We start from the raw sequence: 23,785 nt of genomic DNA on the forward strand, positions 1-23,785 counted from the left end.
AATGTGTAATAAAGTCAGATCAAGATTCAAGACACTTTATTGCCAAGACAGTCGAACAACGGAGGCTTCATCATCTCAGGGTGGATCTCGTTCGTCGCCTCCAGTGACCTCCAGCTCCAGGACTTCCAGCTCTGCCTCCTGTCTGGAGGACGTGTCAGTAGGGGTGTGCCCGAATACAAATACATTATTCTGCAAAGTACAAATAGTGGGTTTTTTTTTTTACGAATATTTGTTTCATACAAATATTTTTTTAATTATTATACAATTAACTCCACACTGGAATCTGTTTATTGGTTTTTAACTTTGCATTGCTGTTGAGTGCACACAAGTAATCTTCTGTTATATTGATCATTTGTGTCTTTGTCTTGAGTTCCTGTGGTTGTCGGAGGACGTCCTCACCTGGAGGAGAATAAGATGTTGCAGACGGTTGATGACTGCAGCTCATCAGGTTTAATTAGTTTTGCTTTATATTTGGTTTGGTTGAGCCACGACATACCGTAGGTTCCCTCGTGTCTTTGTTCAGGTCAGTTTGTTCAGTTAACATCTTATTTACTTGTTGATAATGTTTTCTGCATTTTTGGGTCAATGAAAACACATTTTTTCTGATCTACAGCTTCTGTTTCCTCATCGCCTCACTGTTTAGTCTCTAACATACACCTCAGTCCTTCTGCAGCTTCAGGAGTCACTGAGCAAACCAAAACCCAAAAGGCCTCCATCTTCACTGCTCGTTTCCACCAGCAGGTTCTTTGGTTGCTGCCAGAATAAGCACTGATGACCTTCTGGCCGCAAGTCCCAGCAGACGCCTCCACGATGGGGATGTCATATCTCCAACCTTCATGTAAGAGGTTTCAGTTCATCCTCACTGCACATCTGAGTTTACCAGGTTTGTTCGACTCCACCTCACCAGCAGGTGGTGATCAGCTGACAGCTCTTTACCTGCATGTCAAAGACGTGCAGCTGCAGATCTGCTAACATGATTACTGAGTCAATCATTGATTACTGGCCTCAGGTGTTCTGATACCAGGTACGCTTATCAACCACCTTATCAAGCAGGTTTTTTTGGACTAATTGGCAGTATAACTTTGAGCCCATAGTTCTCATGTTCAGAAATTACATTAAAACATGAGCAGTACAGTTGTTTCTGTGATATGTTGTATGCTTTTTATCTAAGGAAGTGATTCATTGGCAGTTTTTAAATAATTATTTTCCTTTGCTTACAATTTCTCCAACTCCCACGATTTTACTGTAAAAAGAGAAATAAAACATTACAAATTGTACTGCAATTTTTGAGAAAAGCAGCTGCAAAATCAAACACTTTCGGCTGCAATATTAACAAAAAAACTCAGTTAAGTCCTGGATGGAGTGACAGATGTAGTGTAGTAGAAGTATAAAATAGAATAAAATGGAAATTCTTGAGTAAAGAACAAGTAACCAAAAACTGTACTCAAGTAAATGTATGTGAGTTGCGTGCCTTGTTAAAAGGATCAGAGTGTAAATCTCCTCCTCAAGTTCACTTTAATCTCATCACAGCTGCTGCTAAGAATACACACACACACACACACACACACATACATCTGACCCGACCTCAATCTCTGAACTTTGATCTCTGTGTGACTCAGATTCAGCTCCTGACCTTCATCTGACCCCCCACTGTTCACTCAAGTTCAGGTGAAGTTTATATGAAGATTCAGCAAACAATGTGCAGATCTTCCAAAGTTCAGTTTTCTGACTGAAATCGCATGTGTGTGTGTGTGTGTGTGTGTGTGTGTGTGTGTGTGTGTGTCTTAAAATAAACCCAGAAGACTTTGTTGTAACTCTGCAACAGTTGCTGCTTATTGATTTTTTGGGGGCTTTTACAAGCCAGAAGGATAATTGCACTATTATGGAAGAGCATGGACATACTTTTTAGAGAAACTGATTTATATCATGAAGAGGAAGACGAGAACTCTGCTGGTTAGGGTTAGGGGTTAGGGGTAGGGTTAGGGTAGGGTTAGGGGTAGGGTAGGGTTAGGGTTAGGAGCCTTTATATGGAGACTATGTACTGCTGTAGTTTTTTAATTTTAATTTAATTTTGCAGGGGTTAGGATTAGGGTTGGGTAGGGTTAGGGTAGGGTTGGAGTTAGGGTTAGGGTAGGGGAAGGGTGGGGTTAGGGTTAGGGTAGGGTTGGCATTAGGGTTAGGGTTAGGGGTAGGGTAGGGTTAGGGTGGGTTAGGGTAGGGTTAGGGTTAGGAGCCTTTATATGGAGACTATGCACTGCTGTAGTTTTTTAATTTTAATTTAATTTTGCAGGGGTTAGGATTAGGGTTAGGGTTGGGTTAGGGTTGGGGTTGGGTAGGGTTAGGGTAAGGTTAGGGTTAGGATTAGGGTTAGGGTGGGGTTAGGGTTAGGGTTGGGTAGGGTTAGGGTAAGGTTAGGGTTAGGGTTGGGTAGGGTTAGGGTTAGGGTTAGGGTTGGGTAGGGTTAGGGTGGGGTTAGGGTTGGGTAGGGTTAGGGGTAGGGTTGGGGTAGGGTTAGGGTTAGGGGTAGGGTTAGGGTAAGGTTAGGGTTGGGTAGGGTTAGGGTGGGGTTAGAGTTAGGGGTAGGGTTAGGGTTGGGTAGGGTTAGGGTGGGGTTAGGGTTAGGGTTGGGTAGGGTTAGGGGTAGGGTTAGGGTTGGGGTAGGGTTAGGGGTAGGGTTAGGGTTAGGGTAAGGTTAGGGTTGGTTAGGGTTAGGGTTGGGTAGGGTTAGGGTGGGGTTAGAGTTAGGGGTAGGGTTAGGGTAAGGTTAGGGTTAGGGTAAGGTTAGGGGTAGGGTTAGGGTTGGTTAGGGTTAGGGTTGGGTAGGGTTAGGGTTAGGGTTGGGGTAGGGTTAGGGGTAGGGTTAGGGTTAGGGGTAGGGTTAGGGTTGGGTAGGGTTAGGGGTAGGGTTAGGGTTGGGTAGGGTTAGGGGTAGGGTTAGGGTAAGGTTAGGGTTAGGGTAAGGTTAGGGTTAGGGTTAGGGGTAGGGTTAGGGTTGGTTAGGGTTAGGGTTGGGTAGGGTTAGGGTTAGGGTTAGGGTTGGGGTAGGGTTAGGGGTAGGGTTAGGGTTGGGTAGGGTTAGGGTTAGGGTTGGGGTAGGGTTAGGGGTAGGGTTAGGGTTAGGGGTAGGGTTAGAGTAGGGTAGGGTTAGGGGTAGGGTTAGGGTAGGGTTAGGGTTAGGGTTGGGGTAGGGTTAGGGTTAGGGTAAGGTTAGGGTTAGGGGTAGGGTTAGGGTTAGAGTAGGGGTAGGGGTAGGGGTAGGGTTAGGGTAAGGTTAGGGTAAGGTTAGGGTTAGGGGTAGGGTTAGGGTAAGGTTAGGGTTAGGGTTGGGGTTAGGGTTAGGGTTAGGTTTAGGAGCCTTTATATGGAGACTATGCACTGCTGTAGTTTTTTAATTTTAATTTAATTTTGCGGGGGTGGGTAGAGGGTCAATATACATGCTTTAATTTTTTGTAACATGTTGATATTTATGTTTAATGTGGTAAAAATCAATAATGCTTGAGATCACAGGCTGCAATGTACAGTGTCATTATTTTGTTCTAACAGTATCTGCACACGACAAACATGCAGGTAAAAGAGAAGAAGAAGATGTGAAGTTGTAGAGTTTTCTTCAGTTGCGACCCTAACCCTAACCTGTAGTTCAATACAAGAATTTAGTACGGCCGGGAAGCAGAACAGTATGTGAAGTACACGGTTCATTTATTTAGGATTCTTAAACTCTCTACATCCCTGTACATGTCTCACTAATACACATCAACCCCTTCCTTATGTTTCTTATGTTCATATTCTGAGAGGGTCTTATAGTGAGTCTATGGACAAACATCCGTCAGAGTCAGGGACAGTTTTAAGTATCTAACAGTGAAAATGTGTTTAGACTCTCTGCTCTTTGGACCAATAGCATCTTACTCACCAATTAACTTCCTGTTCTTTTCTGACTTGCAGCTTTAACCTGATGATCTCCCAAGATAATCTGATCTAATCTGAATTCTGCCCAGCAACAGTCCGTAAGGAGCCGTGTGATTGGCCTGCTGAGCAGTTGCAGGATCTCTACATGAGACATAGAAGCCGGTGTCTGATTACAGTACAGTTCATTAACATCATTAGTGTTTATTTATAGTTTAATCTTTTCCTTCAGTTTATTTTCAGTCTCTGCTGGTTTCAGAGTTTTGTAAATCAGAACCAGAAACAAGATTCAACCCAAACTGTACCGTGAGGTTTATGCAGTTTTGTGTGTTTTCTGTAAAAAGTGGAGTTTTACAGAGTGAAATAATCTGATAAACCCTCAGGATGAATTTAACTGCAGCTCTGAGTCCTATTCACATTGTAAACACAGAACTAACAATAATTTAAACGCTCATTATAATTATATTTTCTATTTCAGCTAATGTGTGTTTTATTTTAACATCAACCAGGTCACAGGTCTGTTTGTTAAGAGGCAGAGTGTCAGCTGATCAACACACACATGACATTATTTATATGCAAAAATGGCCACAACATCTATCTGATGTGTTTATTTGTGAACTTTATGATTTTATTTGATCATTAAATTCTGCACAGACAGGTGAGCTTTGATGTCACAGTGAAATGTCTGGCTGTCAGTTCATGAGATGCTTTAAATGTACGTTGAAGTATAATTTTTATAAACTGTGAGAGTTTTAATCAACAGACTGAAAGAAGAACAGAGAGACAGAACTGAGAAGCACATTAAAGCTAATGCATCATACATTTAAAATATTGGTATGAAAATGCAATTGTTAATTGTTCAAATCTGAGAAAAATCCGTATAAGTCTTTTAGTCATATATCTGAATAGTACAATAAGTAGTACAGGCTTGTCCAGCTGTGTGTGTGTGTGTGTGTGTACTTGTATTCCTCATGTTGTGGGGACTCGCCTCTTTTTTGCAGACAAGAAGCAAGTCCCCTTAATAAAAATCATAAAACTTTAGGGTGGTTTAAGGTTAAAGGAAGTCTCCAGGTCCAAGATTAGAAGTCACGGCGCCTTGAGGAAATACAAAAATATTTAAGAAATGTGTCAAAATAAGGAAGATCAGCAGGAGACTCGTACTATTATTAATACCGGATAAACATACTGCTGCCCTGCTCTGTGGAGGTTATCATGAACCAGTGGATCCTCCAGATGGGGTTCCCAGTGGTCACCATCAACACCCGGACTGGAAGAATCACACAGAAACACTTCCTGTTGGATCCAGATTCTGTAGTGGGCAGACCTTCACTGTTCAAGTCGGAAAAACTTAATCAATTTTTCATGCAAACCTGCTTCATATATATGTGTTATATTGAGCCTTGTCATGCTAAACTCACCACTCTGCCTTTATGTGCACGTGTGGCTGTACGGATGTGGCTCCAGTTATGAGTGGATTGTCCCTGTTGCGTGGATTAAGACTGATGAAGCCAAAAGCAGGACTGGCTTGTTAAGACAGAAGGTTGGATTCATTTAAGACACGTTAAGAGCAGCGTAAAGATGATGGACATGATGTGAAAAGATATATTATATATTCTTATATTATACATATTGGATATCTGATGAAAAACTGTACCAAAGTTCAAACCAAACCAACATCTGTGATTCAGGTCCAGTAATTTGAACATCTAGCTGCAGTAAAACCTGCTGAACCTGATTGTATTTGACAGTGAGAAGAAAAAAAATGAGTTTAACTGCATCTGCTGGTTCATTTCTACAGAAATGTCAGTATAATAAGTAGTAAAGGATCAGAAAAATGTTAATAAGTTCTGCCTTAAAAACAAAAAACGGTGAGTAATCAATGTAAGTCTGTGATCAGTGATGGAGAATTCTGGTCATGCAGTAAATGTTACACATACTGGAAAAGCCTTGTCTCTCTGAGGCGTTTAGGAACCTAATCCTCTCATAGGCATCCTTGGAGTAACAAGCTCCTCATCTTTGGCCAATAAGTTTGTAAAAAATGGTTGGTTTTTTTTGGAATGGTAATTGCAAAAAAAGTTAATCTTGCGAGTGTGGAAAATGGACTCACGCACACTTCACGCCTGGAGAGATTTATCAATTAAAACAGACGAGGTGTGTTTGATAAGATCTTTTTAGGGTAAGGAATAATGTGTCCAGTGTAAAGCACCTTTATTTACTATGTATATGTGGTTATTGTTATTAATATGGTTGTGCTGTTTGTTTGTTTGTATTCTCTTTATGCTCCCCCCCAAAAATAATAAAAACACAGTATATTAAAAAAAAAAAAAGGTGAACTTGTCCTTTAAACGACTTGGCCGTGGCTCCACCCACCTCAGGCCCCCCGCGGCCCCTCTGCGTCATGGCCGCTATCAGCTGACATTAGCAGAGTTAATCTGTTCCTCTGAGCTGATTAACTCTATTTATCTGCTCAGCTGCTGTTAACAACCTGCACACTTTAAAACACTGTGAAGGTGTGTTCAGACACACAGCGAATGTTTGCTCCTGCTGGAACGTTGGTGTTTATTCGCCCCCAAACGGCCAAAATACAGTGAGTGTGTGTCTGAGGGAGAGTTTCTGTGTGTTTGTGCTGAACTCTGAACTCATCTGAGACTCTGGTTCTTTCTGTTATTTCCCTCCAGTCTCCTTTTTCCTCTCATCTCTGTACATTTATGAAGCAGATTCACCAAAAGGCTTATGAATAACATGCCAGTTTCTTAAGTCATCACTATGCATTTCTTTTTCGTGAGTCATTTCACACCATTTAGGTCATAAATTCAGTCACCAAAAGCGACCTATGACCTGTCCAGCTTGTGTCATCAAGCACCAAGGCTGCTCCCTCAAACAGGAAAATGCCAAAAAGCTGTTGTGTAGCAGGTTGTAAAACAAATAAACACATGAATCCAGATCTCTGGTTCCCCATCCTTCCTGGAAAAGAAAAAGGATCCAAAAAGGAAAGTTTTATGGCTTCAAGCTATGTGGAGACAAGATAAGGAGGGGAAGCTATGGCACCGGTGTCTTCACATGTATATATAACTGGTAATGTCTCTCTTTTATAACTTACAAAGTAACATAACTACTCTTCACCAGTTAAGACTGAGTATTAAACTTAACAAAAAATGTGTAGATGTCAACGTAAGCAATGTGTCCAAACAACCTTAATTTATTAGAGCAAGGTAACTTGTCAAAGTTCTCAGCTAAGCAAACTACATTAACCCTTTCATGCATGAATTATAATAACCTCACTCAGGATGTTTTTATTCCTCTTTAGGCATGAAAAAAAAAATTTGAACTTCATTTTTGTTAAACACGCATTTTTCAAGGAGTTTGTCCAACTTAGTGGACAGATGATTAATCGTCATTTTCTCCCAACATAAAATCAATACTTGGAAATTTTAACAATTGTATTACTCCTTACTTTTTACTTGACATTACAACATTTTATTTACCTGCAAGGATCTGTTACTATGGAAGGATTGGCAAGATATTCCTGAGCTGTGGAGCATTTCTGGCTGGCAGGCGGCCATCTTGGTTTTGAGAAATTTGTGTTGCATTTACAAAGTCAGTGGCCAGTGGATGGCAGCGTATGGGACGACACACTAGAGTCCACTGTGTTGGCTGATGTGCAACTATACCATTAAAACCCCATGTATATATAAGAAAACGGCTTTTGAATAGCTGTCCACTGTAGTGACCACTATGCATGAAAGGGTTAATATCTAAAGGCTCTAATGTTTTCTATCCCCCCGAAAAGAGGCGTGGCCATGACGTTTTGCAAAGTACCCATATTTGCCGGTCTGATCTACAGTTACATTTGAGTGACAGATGAAGTGACATCAATATAATGTGACTTTCTCCTCTTTTATAAGGTGATTTTGGCTCATTAGGAGGAGGCAACCTGCTATTTCTGTGATTATTTCTGATAGGTCAGTTAACATAAACTGAGGTATTTTGATAACCTCATCCCCATCATTCTCAATCATACTACCTAACATGCTCTTAATTTACTTTATTGAATGTCTCTGACCGATAGGTAATTCATGGTCAGCAGACTTATTGAGGATAATGATCTTGATGCTCTTTTTTATTACTGAAACATGGCTTGATTCAAATCATTTTTTCATTTTATAACTTTCTGCACAATGCAAGGCAGGGAAAACGAGGTGGGGGAGTAGCAGCCGTTTTCTCTGATTCTTTAAACTGTCCTCAGGTCTCACTTTGAGAGAACCAGAAGCTTTGAGTATCTTGCTGTCAGTCCTGCTTCTGATAATATACCGACCAACTAAATACAACTCATGAGTGATTTGCAGAACTGCTATCAAATATGAGTACTCAAAAGTAATTATTTTTGGTGATTTCCACATCCACATTGATGGTTCCACAGGGTACACCACAGTCTGTGTTGATGAGTTATTGTCATTTGACTTGACCCAACATGTTAAGGAGCCAACTCACCATCCAGTATACTTGACCTTGTTATTAACGTGGGTGCTGAGTGCAGTCAGTGATGTTGCACTGTTGGACCATTACTGACCATTACATTCTTCAGTGCACTCTTAGCTGCTGATTGAGCTATCACCAGTGGACATGTCAAGAAACGGTACTCCTGCAAAACATCACTGCACTCTTTTCAAACTCACTTTCTTAGTGCAAAGTCCACCTCGATGCTTTTGTGATGACCTCGCCGATCGCTTTAATTCTCTGCTGTTAGACGGTATCATGCTGCACCACTAAGATCTGAAAAATCTCTAGCAAATATAAAGGACCCGTAGAGAAATGCTGAGACCATAAAGCAGCTCAAATGAGACTGCCGTAAAGCTAAGAGGAGGTGGAGAAAATCAAAACTGCATGTAGACCAGAACATTTTCAAAAACACCATCAGGAACTACAACAGAAGCTTGAAACCGGCCAGAAAAGAATCTTTCTCAACTCTTATCGACCACTGATAAACTATTAGCCCCTCCCCTGCTGTTTCTTCTGATACTTTCTCAAATGCCAAAGACAATGAATTTGCATCATTTTTTAATGACAAAATTCTTAAAATCAGGCACAGAGATCTCACTGATGCTATAAATCGTCTTACGTCCTCTAACAGTCCCCTTGATCCACTTCCAGCATCCTTTTTTAAATGTTTTTTTTTTAAATTTTATTTAAATTGTTTAACAGATGAAATCCTGTAAATAGTATAATAATAACTATAATAATAATAACTGTTCCCTCCAGACTGGTGTCTTTCTTCATTGCATGAAAACCACTTCTAAAAAAGAACCCTAACCCTAACCTGGACCCAAATCCACTTCGCAACTATAGGCCAATCTCCAAGCTCACCTTCCTGAGTAAGATCATTGAGAAAGTTGTATATCAGCAACTAAACTGCTGTCTTACAGATAATAGTATTTATGATGAATTCCAGTCTGGCTTCTGCACATCTTATAGTACAGAAACTGCTCTTCTAAAAGTTGTTAATGATATGAAGATCAATAGTGACTCAGTCCTAATACTCCCAGACCTGAGCTCTGCATTTGACACAGTGGATCATGGGATTCTTCTGGAAAGGCTAAGAAACTGGTTGCATAATCGAGATTTCACTGTCACACTTGGGGACTTCCACTCTAACAGACACAAATTAGTGTGCGGGGTCCCACAGGGCTCCATCCTGGGTCCTCTTCTATTCAACCTGTAGTAACTTCCCTTTAGTGACATTATCAGCAAACATAACATCAGCTACCATAATTATGCCAATGACACACAGCTGCTCATCTCACTATCCACCGATGACTTCTAACCCATAAACTCTCTAGTCAGCTGCTTGGATGAAATCAACCACTGGATGGCAGCAAATTTCTTCAGCTGAACAGGGAGAAAACTGAGATTTTGGTTGTCGGTGCTAAAGCCCAGAGACAACTGGTCTGCAAGTACCTGGAGTCCAGATCACTAAAAACAAGTAAACAGATTAAAAACCTAGGAGTAATCATGGACGGATCATATCAACAGCATCACCAAGGTTGTCTTTTTCCCACTCAGAAACATTTCCAGTATCAGAGGCTTTCTTTCTCAATCTGACTCAGAGAAACTCATGCATGCATTTGTCATGAGCTGGATTATTCCAACCCCCTGTTTGTTTATGGATCTTCCAAACAAAACAATCCATAGATTACAATTTATCCAAAACTCATGACACGCAACATATCCTTAAAGTGGCATGTTATTTATATGCCATCCCACGAGATCACGTTCTCCCAGGATACATGCAAATATTTCACTCAACTTGAAACATTGTCTTGTTTTGTGCAGGTGCGTATTGGGTCAATTCTCACCTCCTCCGGCAAATTCATGTATTTCTATTGTCTTATTTACTTAATGTTCTGTCTGAAGATACAGCAAGACACTGTAAAAACACTGCACACTAAAAACACTGCACACTGTAAAAACACTGCACACTAAAAACACTACACACTGGAAAAACACTGCACACTAAAAACACTACACACTGGAAAAACACTGCACACTGTAAAAACACTGCACACTAGAAACACTACACACTGGAAAAACAATGCACACTAAAAACACTACACACTGTAAAAACACTGCACACTAAAAACACTGCACACTGTAAAAACAATGCACACTGTAAAAACACTGCACACTGTAAAAACAATGCACACTGTAAAAACACTGCACACTAAAACACTACACACTGGAAAAACACTGCACACTGTAAAAACACTGCACACTAAAAACACTGCACACCGTAAAAACAATGCACACTAAAAACACTGCACACTGTAAAAACACTGCACACCGTAAAAACAATGCATACTAAAACACTGCACACTGTAAAAACAATGCACAATGTAAAAACACTGCACACTGTAAAAACAATGCACACTAAAACACTGCACACTGTAAAAACTATGCATACTAAAACACTGCACACTGTAAAAACAATGCACACTGTAAAAACAATGCACACTAAAACACTGCACACTGTAAAAACTATGCATACTAAAACACTGCACACTGTAAAAACAATGCACACTGTAAAAACAATGCATACTAAAACACTGCACACTGTAAAAACACTGCACACTGTAAAAAGAATGCACACTGTAAAAACAATGCATACTAAAACACTGCACACTGTAAAAACAATGCATACTAAAACACTGCACACTGTAAAAACGCTGCACACTGTAAAAACGCTGCACACTAAAAACAATGCACACTGTAAAAACACTGCACAATAAAACACTACACACTAAAAACACTACACACTAAAACACTGCACACTAAAAACAATGCACACTGTAAAAACACTGCACAATAAAACACTACACATTAAAAACACTACACACTAAAACACTGCACACTACAAATGCTGCACTGCAAGACACTGTAAAAACACTGTAAGAAACTGAAAAATACTTTAAGACACTAACAATGTAAAACATTGTAAAAAACTAAACTGTAACACACCATAACACACTGTAAATTACTATAAGATACTGTAAGATGGTTTCCCTGTTGCCTTAAAAATATAAGTTTACTGAACTAAATTTGAATCTAAATTTGTTGAAGGTCCTCTCAGAACTTCTCTCTGAATGAAATGAATGAATGAAGGATGAAAAAATATTCAGTTTGTTGCACCGTGACAAAAAAAAGTTTGACAAATTGCTCACATTGTGACTCAAAATGTTTCCTCCAAACAAAGACGGTAGCTGGAAAGGACGTGTCTGTCTGTACAACATTTTGAATGAATTAAAAAGTTATTATTTTCTATATCGTACAGTGTGCACCTGTATACCTGCATATACGTTATCTCTGTATATACCTCTACACTATATATGCCTGTGTATACACCTGTATTGTGTTTTACATGTCAGCACAGATGTGATGCTGAGAGTCTTCAGCTCACGTATTGTAACAACACATAATGTAGTACATAATGTATAACAGTGATGTAAAAGATCAGTCAGACAGTTTGGTGTCAGTCACAATCTCTTTATAGATTTTATCACACACAGTGGAGCGACTACAAGCTCCAACCAACCCACAACAACTGGCTGAAAACATCACAACTCTCCATGTTACAAAGAAAGAAAAAAACAAATTACAAATATTACAACCTGTCACTGAAAACTGATTTTCTCTTTAAACTCACCCTTTAATCACTATACAGCTGAACTCTGTAAAACTGTCTGAACACAGACCAGATCCACACACACACTCTCTGATGGAACGCTAAATATCAATTTTACAGTTTGAAGAAGATGAAATTTTTATCATCAAAGCGTGTGTGTTGGTTTGGCTGCAACTTTGGAGTAAAAAAAAACGTTCTTGTTTCAGTCTGGACGAGCATCGCTCTGACAGGGAACCAGACGGCTGCTGTGGTCTCGCCTTGAACTCAGTCTGCCAGGCTCAGTCCCCCCCCAACCAGCTCTACCAATCACGTGCTTCTGTTTACAGATGTTAGCTTTGGTCCATCAACTAAAGAAATAAGAACCTCATAAGACACAAACAAACTGTGTGAAAGTATTAAGAAAGAATTAAAGTCATAATTTGACCAAAAAAAACAAAGTATTCAAATTAAAAAGACATGTCCAAACAAAATTAAAGAAGCTGCATGATGGAAGAGCTCAGTGCTGCCACTGCGGGTCAGGAGTGGTACTGCTGCATCTTTTTTATTTTACAGCCACTGATGTTCAGCTGTCTGTTTCCGTGTCAGCCCACCGTGTCAGAGGTCTGATGGCGACAGAAAGACCGGAGACCGACTGATACGAATGTCAACATTTGGAAGTAAAAACAGGAATAATGATGATATATTCACTGACATGTTTTGCAAGAATCCCTCAAATTAAGATATATATTTTTGGTATAATCTGCTGCTGTGATTGTTGCTCGCAGCGCTCTCTGCTGGACAAACTGCGTCACTGATACAGTTTCTAAATGATCAGTGATCGGTTGTATCAGTCGGGCTCTGGCGTTGACTCTTTCTGGCCGTCTGACAGGAAACGTTAATGACGTGGGGGAGGGTGGGGAGAGGGGCAGAGTTTAATTGAACATTTTAATATAATTTGAATCCCAACCCAGATGTTTTATATACAGCAGGTTTCTGTTCCTCCCTGTTTAAAAATAAACTCTGTTCAACATATTTACACAGTGGAAAACATCAACGTTCACAGTAAGTTTGAATGACTTGTTCACTTTTGAACGAGTGTGTGTGTGTGTGTGTGTGTGTGTGTGTGTGTGTGTGTGTAATTAGCATTTTAACACACGTATGATGGCGTATGTACAGAACATGGTGAAGACCCCTCCTGCCTCACTCCTTGTTGTGTAGGTAAGAGACGGTGGCAGCGGCAGGGAGGAGGAGGAGGAGGAGCGGGGGGAGACCCCAGTCCTTTATGGTGGGCGGGGCTCTCAGGTGGCCTCCTGCCCCTCCCCGCCCTCCTCCACCTGGTTGGCCTTCCCCAGCGTCTTCATCTTGGAGAGCAGCTCGGCGAACGTCTCCTTCACGCCTTTCTCCAGCAGCCAGCCCTCGCTCTCACACTCCGGGTTCTCTGGGTCGGACATCGTCTCCAGAGCTGTGCTGAGGTACTTTAACCCCGCCATGTCCACCGACTGAAACACATACAAAAACACACACACACACACACACACACACACACACAGGGTTAGTATATGTGTCGTATTATATTTCATATATCATCATGGATGGATTAGTTTAACAGTTTTGTTTAAAGGGATGTTTCACCGAGTTCGGATGTCCTGACGGTGTGTTTTTGCTCCTGAGCCTTAAATATTTTCAATATTAAACCTGTTTTCTCTACATAACACAACTACAACAGCTTGATAGCAGATTAGTTCTGCTGATGAGCGATGCATTTCATCAGCTCAGTTTGAAAATTGTTTTGCTAATCGGACAGATGCGAACATGTCAGCGAAGGTTCTCAGTCATCCAGGTCACGGTTATCCAAGCAGGGTTGAATCAGGGCGACTGGATTTGATTATAGATACTTGAACAAAGTCCAACCAGGTCTACAACCGAGTCCAGTTGCCCCTAGATTCAACCCTCCTCAGATAACACCATGACAACATAACAAAAATAAAATCATCAGGAGAGCAAGACCCCATAAAAGCTCATCAGATGTGCTGTTATAACGTCAGCTGCTCTTCTCTTTCAGACACCAGATTTGTTTACATTTAGTCAAATAGGCTCCATTAAAGTTGGATCACTGTGATACTGCAGAAAACTTTAAAATGTGATGATTCTCAGGCAGGTTCTGCAGCCTCTTTCTCTGGTTTCTAAGTGGATTTATGGAGGTTTATTGGTGATGGACATCAGAGATAATGATATCTTCAGGAAGTTTAAGTCACACTGAATGATATCAATATGTGTTTGATGTCTGTGTGTTCAGATTTGAGTTATGACTTCATGCAGTATCTTTGCCTTAAACTCTCTCCCTGTGGGGAAACTTTGTCCTGCTGAACGTCCATGATCCTTTCATTTCCACATTATTAAAACGCCTTCCAGAACCATGAGTGATTTTCATCCTGACTGAATGGAGCTTTGGTATGGATGAGCTGTTTTAAGTCTACTTACAGAAATAACTTTTAAATTGTCCCCCCATCTCTGATTTTGGGGAGCCAGCAGCCAATCACAGTGCTCTCAGACACCAGTAGAGGAGCTACAGGTTCCAGGTTCAGTAACAAACATGCAGAGCTCAGAGTGATTGAGTTCAGGATGTTGTTTTTAAATCCAGCGCTTGTCGTCACGCTTCAGGTCAAACTTGTTGTTTTGACCCAGATACTGAATCTCTTTTCACTCTCAGGAACTGTCCCTCATCCTTGATCTTCCCAGAATGCAACCTGTTGCCGCTGCAGGAAGATTAACCCCCCCCAGAATAGTTCCTGATCCTTTAGTGAGCCTGACCACCGATCGGCAGCTTAACACGCTGCCACCTCAGCCACCGATCGCCACCGATCACCAGCGATCACCAGCGAGTCCTGAATCACAGCAGCACGAGTCTCCCGTCGACGTCACAGATCAAAATCATGTATCTCATAAAACCAGAAGACAAACCACTGACTTCTCTTTAAACCATCTCAACACACAAGAAACTGGAATTCAAGCAAAAACCAGGTTTGTGTGTAAAACATCTAATTCACATAAAGATTTAAAATATATATTTTAAATCGGTTAGTGACCTGCGCTGCAAAAACTGGTAAAATATATCTGCAAATTATATAAATGAAATTAGAAACTATTTAAAAAACTACTTTTTTCCATGTGGAGTCTGGTGTATGCCATGTCAAGAGTTGAATTTGGTTTTTGTCCATCAGCTCTCCTCCTGCAGAGCTAACGCTAATCACTTGCTAATCAATTACACTATTAACCTGGTGCATTTCAGGTCGCTTCAGTTAATTGACTGCAGGTGTTCTACGATTATCTTCCTTTAAATCACAAGATTAAGAACAGAACTTATCCTGCGCTCACCTCGAGAAGAAAGTCCTCCGAGGTTTTCAAGTTTGAACTTGTTCACTTTGAACTAGAGCGTGACCGATATATCGGTCGGCTGATATTATTGGCCGATATTGGCCTAACCCAGATATATCAGGATCGGCATATATGTTATCCGATACGTACCAATATTTTTTCATGTTTTAAAGTTATATAGGCAGCATTTTATTTGTAGTTATTTATAGTTATTAAATTCCCAGTGAAGTTTTGACATTAAAGGGACATATCAATATTGGAAGTTTTCACTCCCTGATATCAGTCGGACTCTACTCTGAACAAACAAGTTCAGAGCGGCAGCAGGTGAGTCGCAGATCTGGTTTTCACCTTAGTCAGCCAATACATATATGTCTAACAAAAAACTGTTTTTTATATAAAATTCTCTGCCTGTTCCTTTGTGAAAGTCCCGCCCCCTGGCCATCCTGTCCAATGCTCATCTTTTCTCTCTACACATGATCAGCAGGTATGACTACGGAGGTAAAGTTTACATCATCAACCAGCTGGTAGCAGGAAAGAACAGTATTTGAGTCGAACACAGATGAAGACACAAACACACCCTCCTTCAGAGAAGAAGAAGAAGGAAAGAACCCGGAGACGAGTTTGAGCGCATTGAAACCCTTGTTTGTCCATCACGGGTGGTTTCAGGTTTCAGACAGCTGTCGCAACGATCGATGCTGCTGCTGCTGATTATGTGGGTCTTTGTCTTTTCTGTCAGAAGATCCAACAAAACTGCACTGACTCATCAAACTAAACTCAATGGTTTGTTGTTCTGTTGGATGCTGATTGGCTGAAGCCTCTAACTCTTACCTCCAGGAGGATGGTGGCGATGATGAGTGCTCCGATGCTGTTCATCATGCTGCTGTAGTAGGAGAAGAGGGCCTCGCGGCAGCCCCGGGTCCAGATGTTGAGCTCCTCGGTACGGTGGTCGTAGTCGTAGTGGGCGGAGTTATTGGTCAGGTGATGCTGGATGCAGGGTCGAGGGGAGCCGGGGTTACAGCAGCTGAACGGGACGCTGTCCATCAGGAACTTCTGCTCCACGTTACTGAGGACACGACTGCAGGACAAACAAGGAAGTGAGAGGTCAGACACACTGCCTGGCTGGGTCCATCCACTAAAATGCAGCTTTTACAGATATAAAGAAAATGTAGTGAATGTTTGTTTCCATCCACTAAACAGCAGGTGGCGCCAATTCTCCAGTCGGTGCCATTAAACCGTTGCAGAGGAAGAGACACAACAAGACGACGTCATTAAAAGAGCGACAGTCAAAGCTCAAACGATGGAAAACATGATGGAAATATGAAATTTCTATTTATTTCATGTATTGATGTGAGGAAGGTTACAGTCTCCTCATCATCGCTCCACACAGATCTGATGTTTTCAGCTCTTCACTGACGTTTAAGTCACATGATTCATGTACGGCATGATTTCAGGGCTGCAACTCACAATTATTTTACTTATTATTTAATCTGATGATTATTTTCTCTGTATCAAATGATAAAAATAGTGAAAAACTGCATTAATAATTTCTCATTTTTGTATCATTAACTGTCCAAAACCTTAAGCTATGCAGTTTACTGTCATATGACAAAGAAAAACGGACAATTGTCACATTTGAGAAACTTTATTTATAAGATTTCCACTTATGTTTTTAATGTGCAAATTGAGTGCAAATGTGCATAAAAACAGGAGGATTGAAACACACTTGTAGATGATGAAGACCTTCAGGTTGGATCATGAATCCAGGGATTGATCACCTCCATTAAAACACAGATCTAACAGATTCTTTCAGGTTTTTATCTGAATATTTTTGTCCCACAAGAATGTGACGGAAACTTGTATTGGTATTATGGTGTACTGTCTCATAACTGTGTATAAACCATGTCTCTTTTGTGGAAACGTGTTTTATCCCCACAGAGGAGGTTCAATAAAACTGGATGTTACCTGTGAAAATACGTTAAAGTACCGAAACAGCTCTTCTGGTGCTTTTAGACCTGACTGCTGCCTTTGACACTGTGGATCATAGGATCCTTTTATCACATCTTGAACAGTGCGAAGGCATCAAAGGTCATATCTGACAGAGGCGAATATTCCTCAACTGCAGTCCCACTTACTTGTGGGGTTCCTCAAGGCTCCATTTTGGGCCCCATCCTCTTTTCATTGTATATGCCGCCCTTGGAGTCAATTTTTAAGAAAGATAATATTCTTTTTTTATTCTTCTCCTTTTCATTGTTTGCTGATGATATACAAATATATCTGCCTATAAAAACAAAAAGTAAAGATTCAATGCAGCCTTTACTGAACTGCTTAGATATCAAAACTTGTATGGATTTAAACTTTCTCGATCTTAATGAAGATAAGACTGAGATCATTATGTTTGGATGACTCTGATGGTGCTCTTGGCCCTTTAGCTTCTTACAGTCAATCTTTTTGTTAAGAATCTAGATGTGACAGCTCCTTCAAATTTGATAAACAGATTAGTTCAGTTGTCTAAACTAGCTTTTTTCAGTTAAGACTTTTAGCCAAGGTAAAGGTCTATCTCTCTCTCCTGCTTTTATTACCTCTCGGTTAAACTATTGTAATTCTTTGTATGTGGGTGTAGAACAGTCGTCTCTTTGACGTCTGCAGTTCTGTCTTCTAACTGGAAAAACAAAGCGTGATCACATAACACCAGTATTGGCCTCTCTCCACTGGCTTCAGGATAGATTTTTAGATTTTATTGCTTGTTTTTTAAAGGTTTTCAATGGACTGGCGCCACTTCATCTAGCAGAACTCTTGCATCATCATACTCCAGTTAGGGCACCGAGTTCGACCAACCAGATGCTCTTGGATGTTCTGAGATCCAGGCACAAAAATAGAGACGACCAGGTCTTTGCAGTGGCTGCCCCTAATCTCTGGAACAGCTTACCTATTCATATAAGAACTGCTCAGACCCTAGAAACCTTTAAGTCGCTGCTGAAGACCCACCTCTTCTCATTGGTATTCAGTCTGAGTTGAGCTTGACACCCTGACTTCATCTTCTACTGTGCTGCAATAATGTTATTATTATTATTATGTTTATTGTTTTCTTTTATTCTTATTTGTTATTTACTTTTATATTTATGTATATGCACCTGCTCAGCACTTTGGTCAACTGTGGCTGTTTTAAATGTGCTATACAAAGTTAGGGTAAAGGTTACACCATTTTGGACTCTCCAGCTCTCAGTCCCCTCAAAGGTCAGATCTGCTATTTGCTCAACAGGGTTCTCCAGTAAGAGGAATGTATTTATTTCTCTGAATGTATCACAAATCAGTCTGAAATGCCTCTATTTTCAATATGCATCTGTGATTGAGCCCCGTGGAGCTGATCTCATTAGGTTAACGGTGTTGGGCGTTACTTTGTACGTCTTTACACCACTGTCCTGTCTGTAAAACAATACTGCTGTTGGTTTTATAAAGCACTGAATGGTTCAAAATACATTTCTGATCTGCTGCTACATTGTGAAGCATCCAAACAGGTGTTCTGAGACAGGTCTGGTTTTTTTTTTTTTTTGCATCAGAGTCAGTTTTTATGCTCCACATGTCTGAACAAAAACTTTTTTTTTAAACTTTTTTTAAATCAAATTTGAGACTTTAATTACAGTGCGAAATATAAATAAAAAGATATCTGTTTTAGCTTATTTTTATTTTCTACTTTATTAAATGTGTCTTTTTATAATGTCCTGTGTTTCCTTTACATTTTGTCTTGATGCCTTTTATGTTTTACGTAAAGCACTTTGAATTGCCTTGTTGTTGAAAGGTGCTCTAAACTTAGTAACTCGTTGCACTAATGTGATTACTTTTTTCAGTAACAGCAGTGTGAGTGACGACGATGTTGACTTGACTTGTTTGCCGTCTTCAGTGTGACAGAGGGTTGATATCAGTTTGGTCTCTTTAAGGTGGCTTTCTGTCTGTTGATGGTCAGTAAATACCTCCAGACTGTAGGCTGGCTGCTTGTTAAAAACCACGTCTCCTTTTCTTCTTCTACACCAGTTTAACACAGACGATGAAACACGTGACTGTGGAGGCTTTTACTTTAATTAAAGGAACCTTTGAGTAAAGCAACGGATAACATAATGAATTACTGTTGCTGTTTGTTAAAATAGTAAAGTAATGTGATTACTTTTTTGATGAGTGCTGCGCAGCACAGACTCTAGATTCTTTAAACTTAAAAACGCCTAAAAACGCCTAAAAGCCTTTCTATTCATGAAGGCTTTTTGGTCTTAATTCTTATTATTTTCTTTATGTTGTGTGTTGTATGTTATTAATTTAGCACTTTGACATTCACTACAAATGAAATTGCGGTACAAATTAAAGGTATTATTATTAAGGGAGCAATATGTGAGAATATGAAATTCCTTCTCATTAATGACACCGGTGGCTGTTAAGTGAACTGCATCCTGTTGCTCGTGCGCATCCTCGCACTCTGTCAATGTGAGCAAGCAACAGTGCTAACATGTTGCGTAGATTTTAATGATGTCATGATGTCATAATGTTTACTAATTGGACAGGTTACTAATGCTTGTGTTGACCGAGGGCTTGACCACAGCAGCTTTTAAAACTACAAAATCAGTTCATTTTAAAGGACCAGTGTGTAGGATTCAGTGCAACCCTTCCCCTCCCCATCCCCTTCCAAGTATGTAGGAGAACCTACAGTGGCAGCAAAATGCAAAAGGCCCTCCATAGAGCCAGTGTGTTGTTTGTCCATTCTGGGCTACTGTAGAAACATGGCGGTGCAACATGGCGAGCTCTGTGGAAGAGGACCCGCTCCCTCTGTAGATATAAAGGGTCATTCTAAGGTTACAAAAACACAACGATTCTTATTTTCAGGTGATTATACACTAATTAAAACAAACTTATGAATATTATATTCCATTTCTGCCAAGTCCGTTTACACACTGGTCCTTTAATCGAATTGTAATTTTTAAAATCAGGTTGAATAAATTCATGTGCATCTTTTGCATCAAGTTCAACTTTGGTGAATTTTGACACATCGATTCTCTGTGTTGACCAATAAATAGCATATAGTTATCTTGACAATAGAACTGTTGACTGACTGGCGTTGCCAGGTTCACAGCTTGCTAGCGTTAGCGGTTAGCTTTCCAGATAGCTCTGTAAGTAATCACCATGTCACCGAGAATGAGAACACACAGGTGTCGCTTGTGCCCCCTGCAGGCTGCGGAGTTAATTACAGACACAATATCCTGTTGATTTATCTGCTCTCAGAGTCTCATTAGCTGTGGAGTTAAACATGTAAAGTTTGTCCTGAGGATGGCGCTACAGGAAACATCATCACATCATTAAAATCTAACAGATTCACTCTCTGGAGAGCAGGAGTGAGATCTGGACTTTTCATCTGACCAATAGATGAGATGAGATATTAAAGTGACATCATCATCTTTAGTAAAGCAAAAAAAAAAAAAACATAATCTTTTTTTTTGTGGGCCCTGGTAGCCTTCTTGTTAAGACACATGCCATATAACTACAACGTAAAATGCACTTTGTGATGTCACTGGTTTGTTCTGTGAGGGGGAGGAGCCTGAGAGTGCAATGGGCGGGGCCTGTGGTTGACAGCAGGTTCAAATTGGATCATGGAAAATAATAATCTGAGAGAGAGAGAAAGAGAAATCTCTCTTAAGTGCATTAAGACAGAAACACGGCATGCAAACATGGACATACAACATGTCAGCTGCCGATGAGTTATGACTTACATCACTTTTGACACTCTGTGGTGATTCTTGGTGATCATATCTGTCTGTTCACCTGTTAAGTGTTTGTAATGATCAGATATCGTCTCGGTCAGACTTTCACCTCTCTGATCAGGGAATCAGTTGTTGGGTTTAGTTTAACCTTGTCATGTTAGCAGATGTGTAAGCTGCAGCGGGTCGGAAATCAGATCCTGACAGATTATGGACTTAGGAGGAGAAGCCAGTTCATCGACCTCCTGCACGGTAACTTTCACCTCCTTAATTCCCTTAATTATCAGTCATCCTTCACTGACCCTTTTAAAAAGACACAACTCTCCCCTCTGAGTGCCGAAAAGTTTTAGTGTGAATCACTTGAAAAATGCACCTGAAGAAGAAGAAATGACTCTGGAATCTTAAAGATCAGGCTTTTCTCTTCCCTGAAAAGTCATTAGGAAGCTTAGAGGAGATCTGTGCTGGTACTCTCCATGACCTCTTGAGACATAAATGTGCCCGAATTCAGAGAAACAACAGTGAGGATCAGATGATATTTATTAAAATGTTTGGTCAGTTTGTGTTTAGCTCCGACAGACTGAACTACTAATCATTCTAACAGACTGATGCATGCAGACGGTGGATGTAGTGATTTGGTGGCTTCAGGCAAACACTGTCTTGCTTTATTTTTCTCCCTTTCTCTAACTGGGAATATTGGTAATCGGCAGTGGTGGAACAAGTACACAAAACTGTTTTCTTATGTAAAACTACAAGTGAAAAGTGAAAGTGACAGAGGTGTTATCTGCAAAATGTACTTAAATCTGTTCCAGGTGGAGCTTTTAATTCTGATGCAGTTATCTGTCAGGTAAATGAAGTTGCATTGCTTTTTAAGTGCTTTGGGATCCTTTTGTAAGTTATTTCAGTGGTACAGTGAGTTACAACAGTAAAATAATTCAATATTTTTTACATCTAAACATCATAATAAATCTGTAGCTGTTTGGGAACCTTTTCGTTGGGGGCAGTTGTCTATCTTGCCTGAAGGTAAAGTCAGTGCGTACTCACTCTTTAACCTCGTCGTTGCTCATGTCCAGGTAGCGGTTGCTGATCCACTGGACCTCGAACCAGTCCCTGTAGTTGTTGTTCCCGCAGCAGCGAAACTCAATCTGCGTCATGTCCAGAGTCCTCTTCATGAAGCAGCGTCCCGGCGTGTCCGTGTCTTTGTAGAACTTGATGCTGTTCTTCAGGCCCTCGGCCAGCGTCAGGTACATGGCGAACTGCATGAGGAAGCAGAGCAGCGCCGTCAGCAGCAGCAGCCCGTTGAAGCCGCAGCACATCAGTAGGTACGGCTTCAGCATCGGCTTCCACTTGGCGAACTTGATCGGGTCCAGAGAGTCGTGGCACACCTTACCGCCAAAGGCGTTGGCCCCGCAGGCCAAGATGCCCATCAAGATCAGCAGATTGGGCACTAAATGGCTCTCGTTGTTGTCCATCATCTCACTTCTCTTCCGGAGCTCGATCTTGAAGAAGATGCCGAGGCTGAAGATGAGGATCCCCACCATGACCGAGAACCAGTAAAGCATCCATAGACCCTGAGCCAGCTTCACCCGCTTCGGCAGGTCAAACTTCACCGTCATGAACGGCATTTTTCACCTCTGGCTGTGATCACAACGCTAAAGTCAAATCAACAAACACCGGACTTCAGATATCGACAACAAAACAGTTTCCTTTGTTTAGCAATTTGAGAATCCGACAGAGTTTCAGACTTTTAATCCGTTCCAGAAGGAGGCAGCTGAACGTGACTCGGACAGAACTCCTAGTTTCAGACCCATAATGCCGAGCTGCAGATCAGGACAGTCCATACCTGCTGGGGGGCAGAGGGGTCTGCCATCAAATCACAACCAAATATTAACATAAAACCATCAGATGAGCACAGCGGTCCGGCTGCACTGGTATTTTTCCTGTAAAAGGAAGCAGCGAGGTGTGAATGTGAGCGAACGAGCTCAACACGTCATCCTAAACCCTCAGATCAGCTCTGATCCCATTAACAGCAGATCAGCTGCTGCCTCTAATCCACAGATTTACTACTAATTGGTTTGATGTTAAGCAGCAGCTTCCTCCTCGAAGTTATAGCTCACAGGACATCTCTGCTACTGGATTTGACAGAAGCTCACCTGTCTCACTTCACTGCAGTTGTGCCTCATTGACAGAAGAAGAGAACTGATGGATTGATGATAGAAAAGAGAAAACAGAAACTTGTAATATGTCACACAAGTGTGACATATTTACTGGTAACTGCTACAGTGTTGGTGGATATTTATCAGAGCTCACTGGGACACTTCACGTCACTCATGCAAATATAAAATACTGCACACGGCACAACTGAGCTCAGATGATTTGTAAGATCAACCGCAGACCAACAGACATTCAGGAGCCGAGAGAAGAAATATAAAGCAATCAAATAGAGTTAGACATGTACATTCTTTAACCGTCCTGTTGTCCTCGGGTCAAATTTGACCCGTTTTCAAATGTTTTTATATCAGAAATATGGATTTCTTTCATCTAATTGCCTGAAAATCACAGTGATGGTTCCATACCACACACTTTGCAAGTAAAAGTAATGATGATCACTACTTTCATTGAA

At 40.8% G+C, this 23,785-nt stretch overlaps 1 protein-coding gene and 1 long non-coding RNA gene across 2 annotated transcripts; one reads left to right on the plus strand and one right to left on the minus strand.

Annotated features, from left to right (window-relative positions):
• Positions 1–436: 436 nt before the first annotated feature.
• LOC121911246 lies at positions 437–6,182 on the plus strand. The gene is made up of 3 exons (XR_006099793.1): positions 437–523; positions 614–1,668; positions 3,940–6,182. It is a non-coding gene; the product is annotated as an uncharacterized LOC121911246 (long non-coding RNA).
• Positions 6,183–11,920: 5,738 nt separating this feature from the next.
• Positions 11,921–23,303, minus strand: prph2b (peripherin 2b (retinal degeneration, slow)). The gene is made up of 3 exons (XM_042432517.1): positions 22,207–23,303; positions 16,259–16,505; positions 11,921–13,554 (listed from the first exon to the last, which is right to left on the minus strand). The coding sequence occupies exons 1-3, from the start codon at positions 22,785–22,787 to the stop codon at positions 13,354–13,356; spliced, it is 1,029 nt and encodes a 342-aa protein (XP_042288451.1). The 5' UTR covers positions 22,788–23,303; the 3' UTR covers positions 11,921–13,353.
• Positions 23,304–23,785: the final 482 nt, after the last annotated feature.

This window comes from Thunnus maccoyii, chromosome 14, assembly GCF_910596095.1.
Source record: "Thunnus maccoyii chromosome 14, fThuMac1.1, whole genome shotgun sequence".
Lineage (NCBI taxonomy): Eukaryota > Metazoa > Chordata > Actinopteri > Scombriformes > Scombridae > Thunnus > Thunnus maccoyii.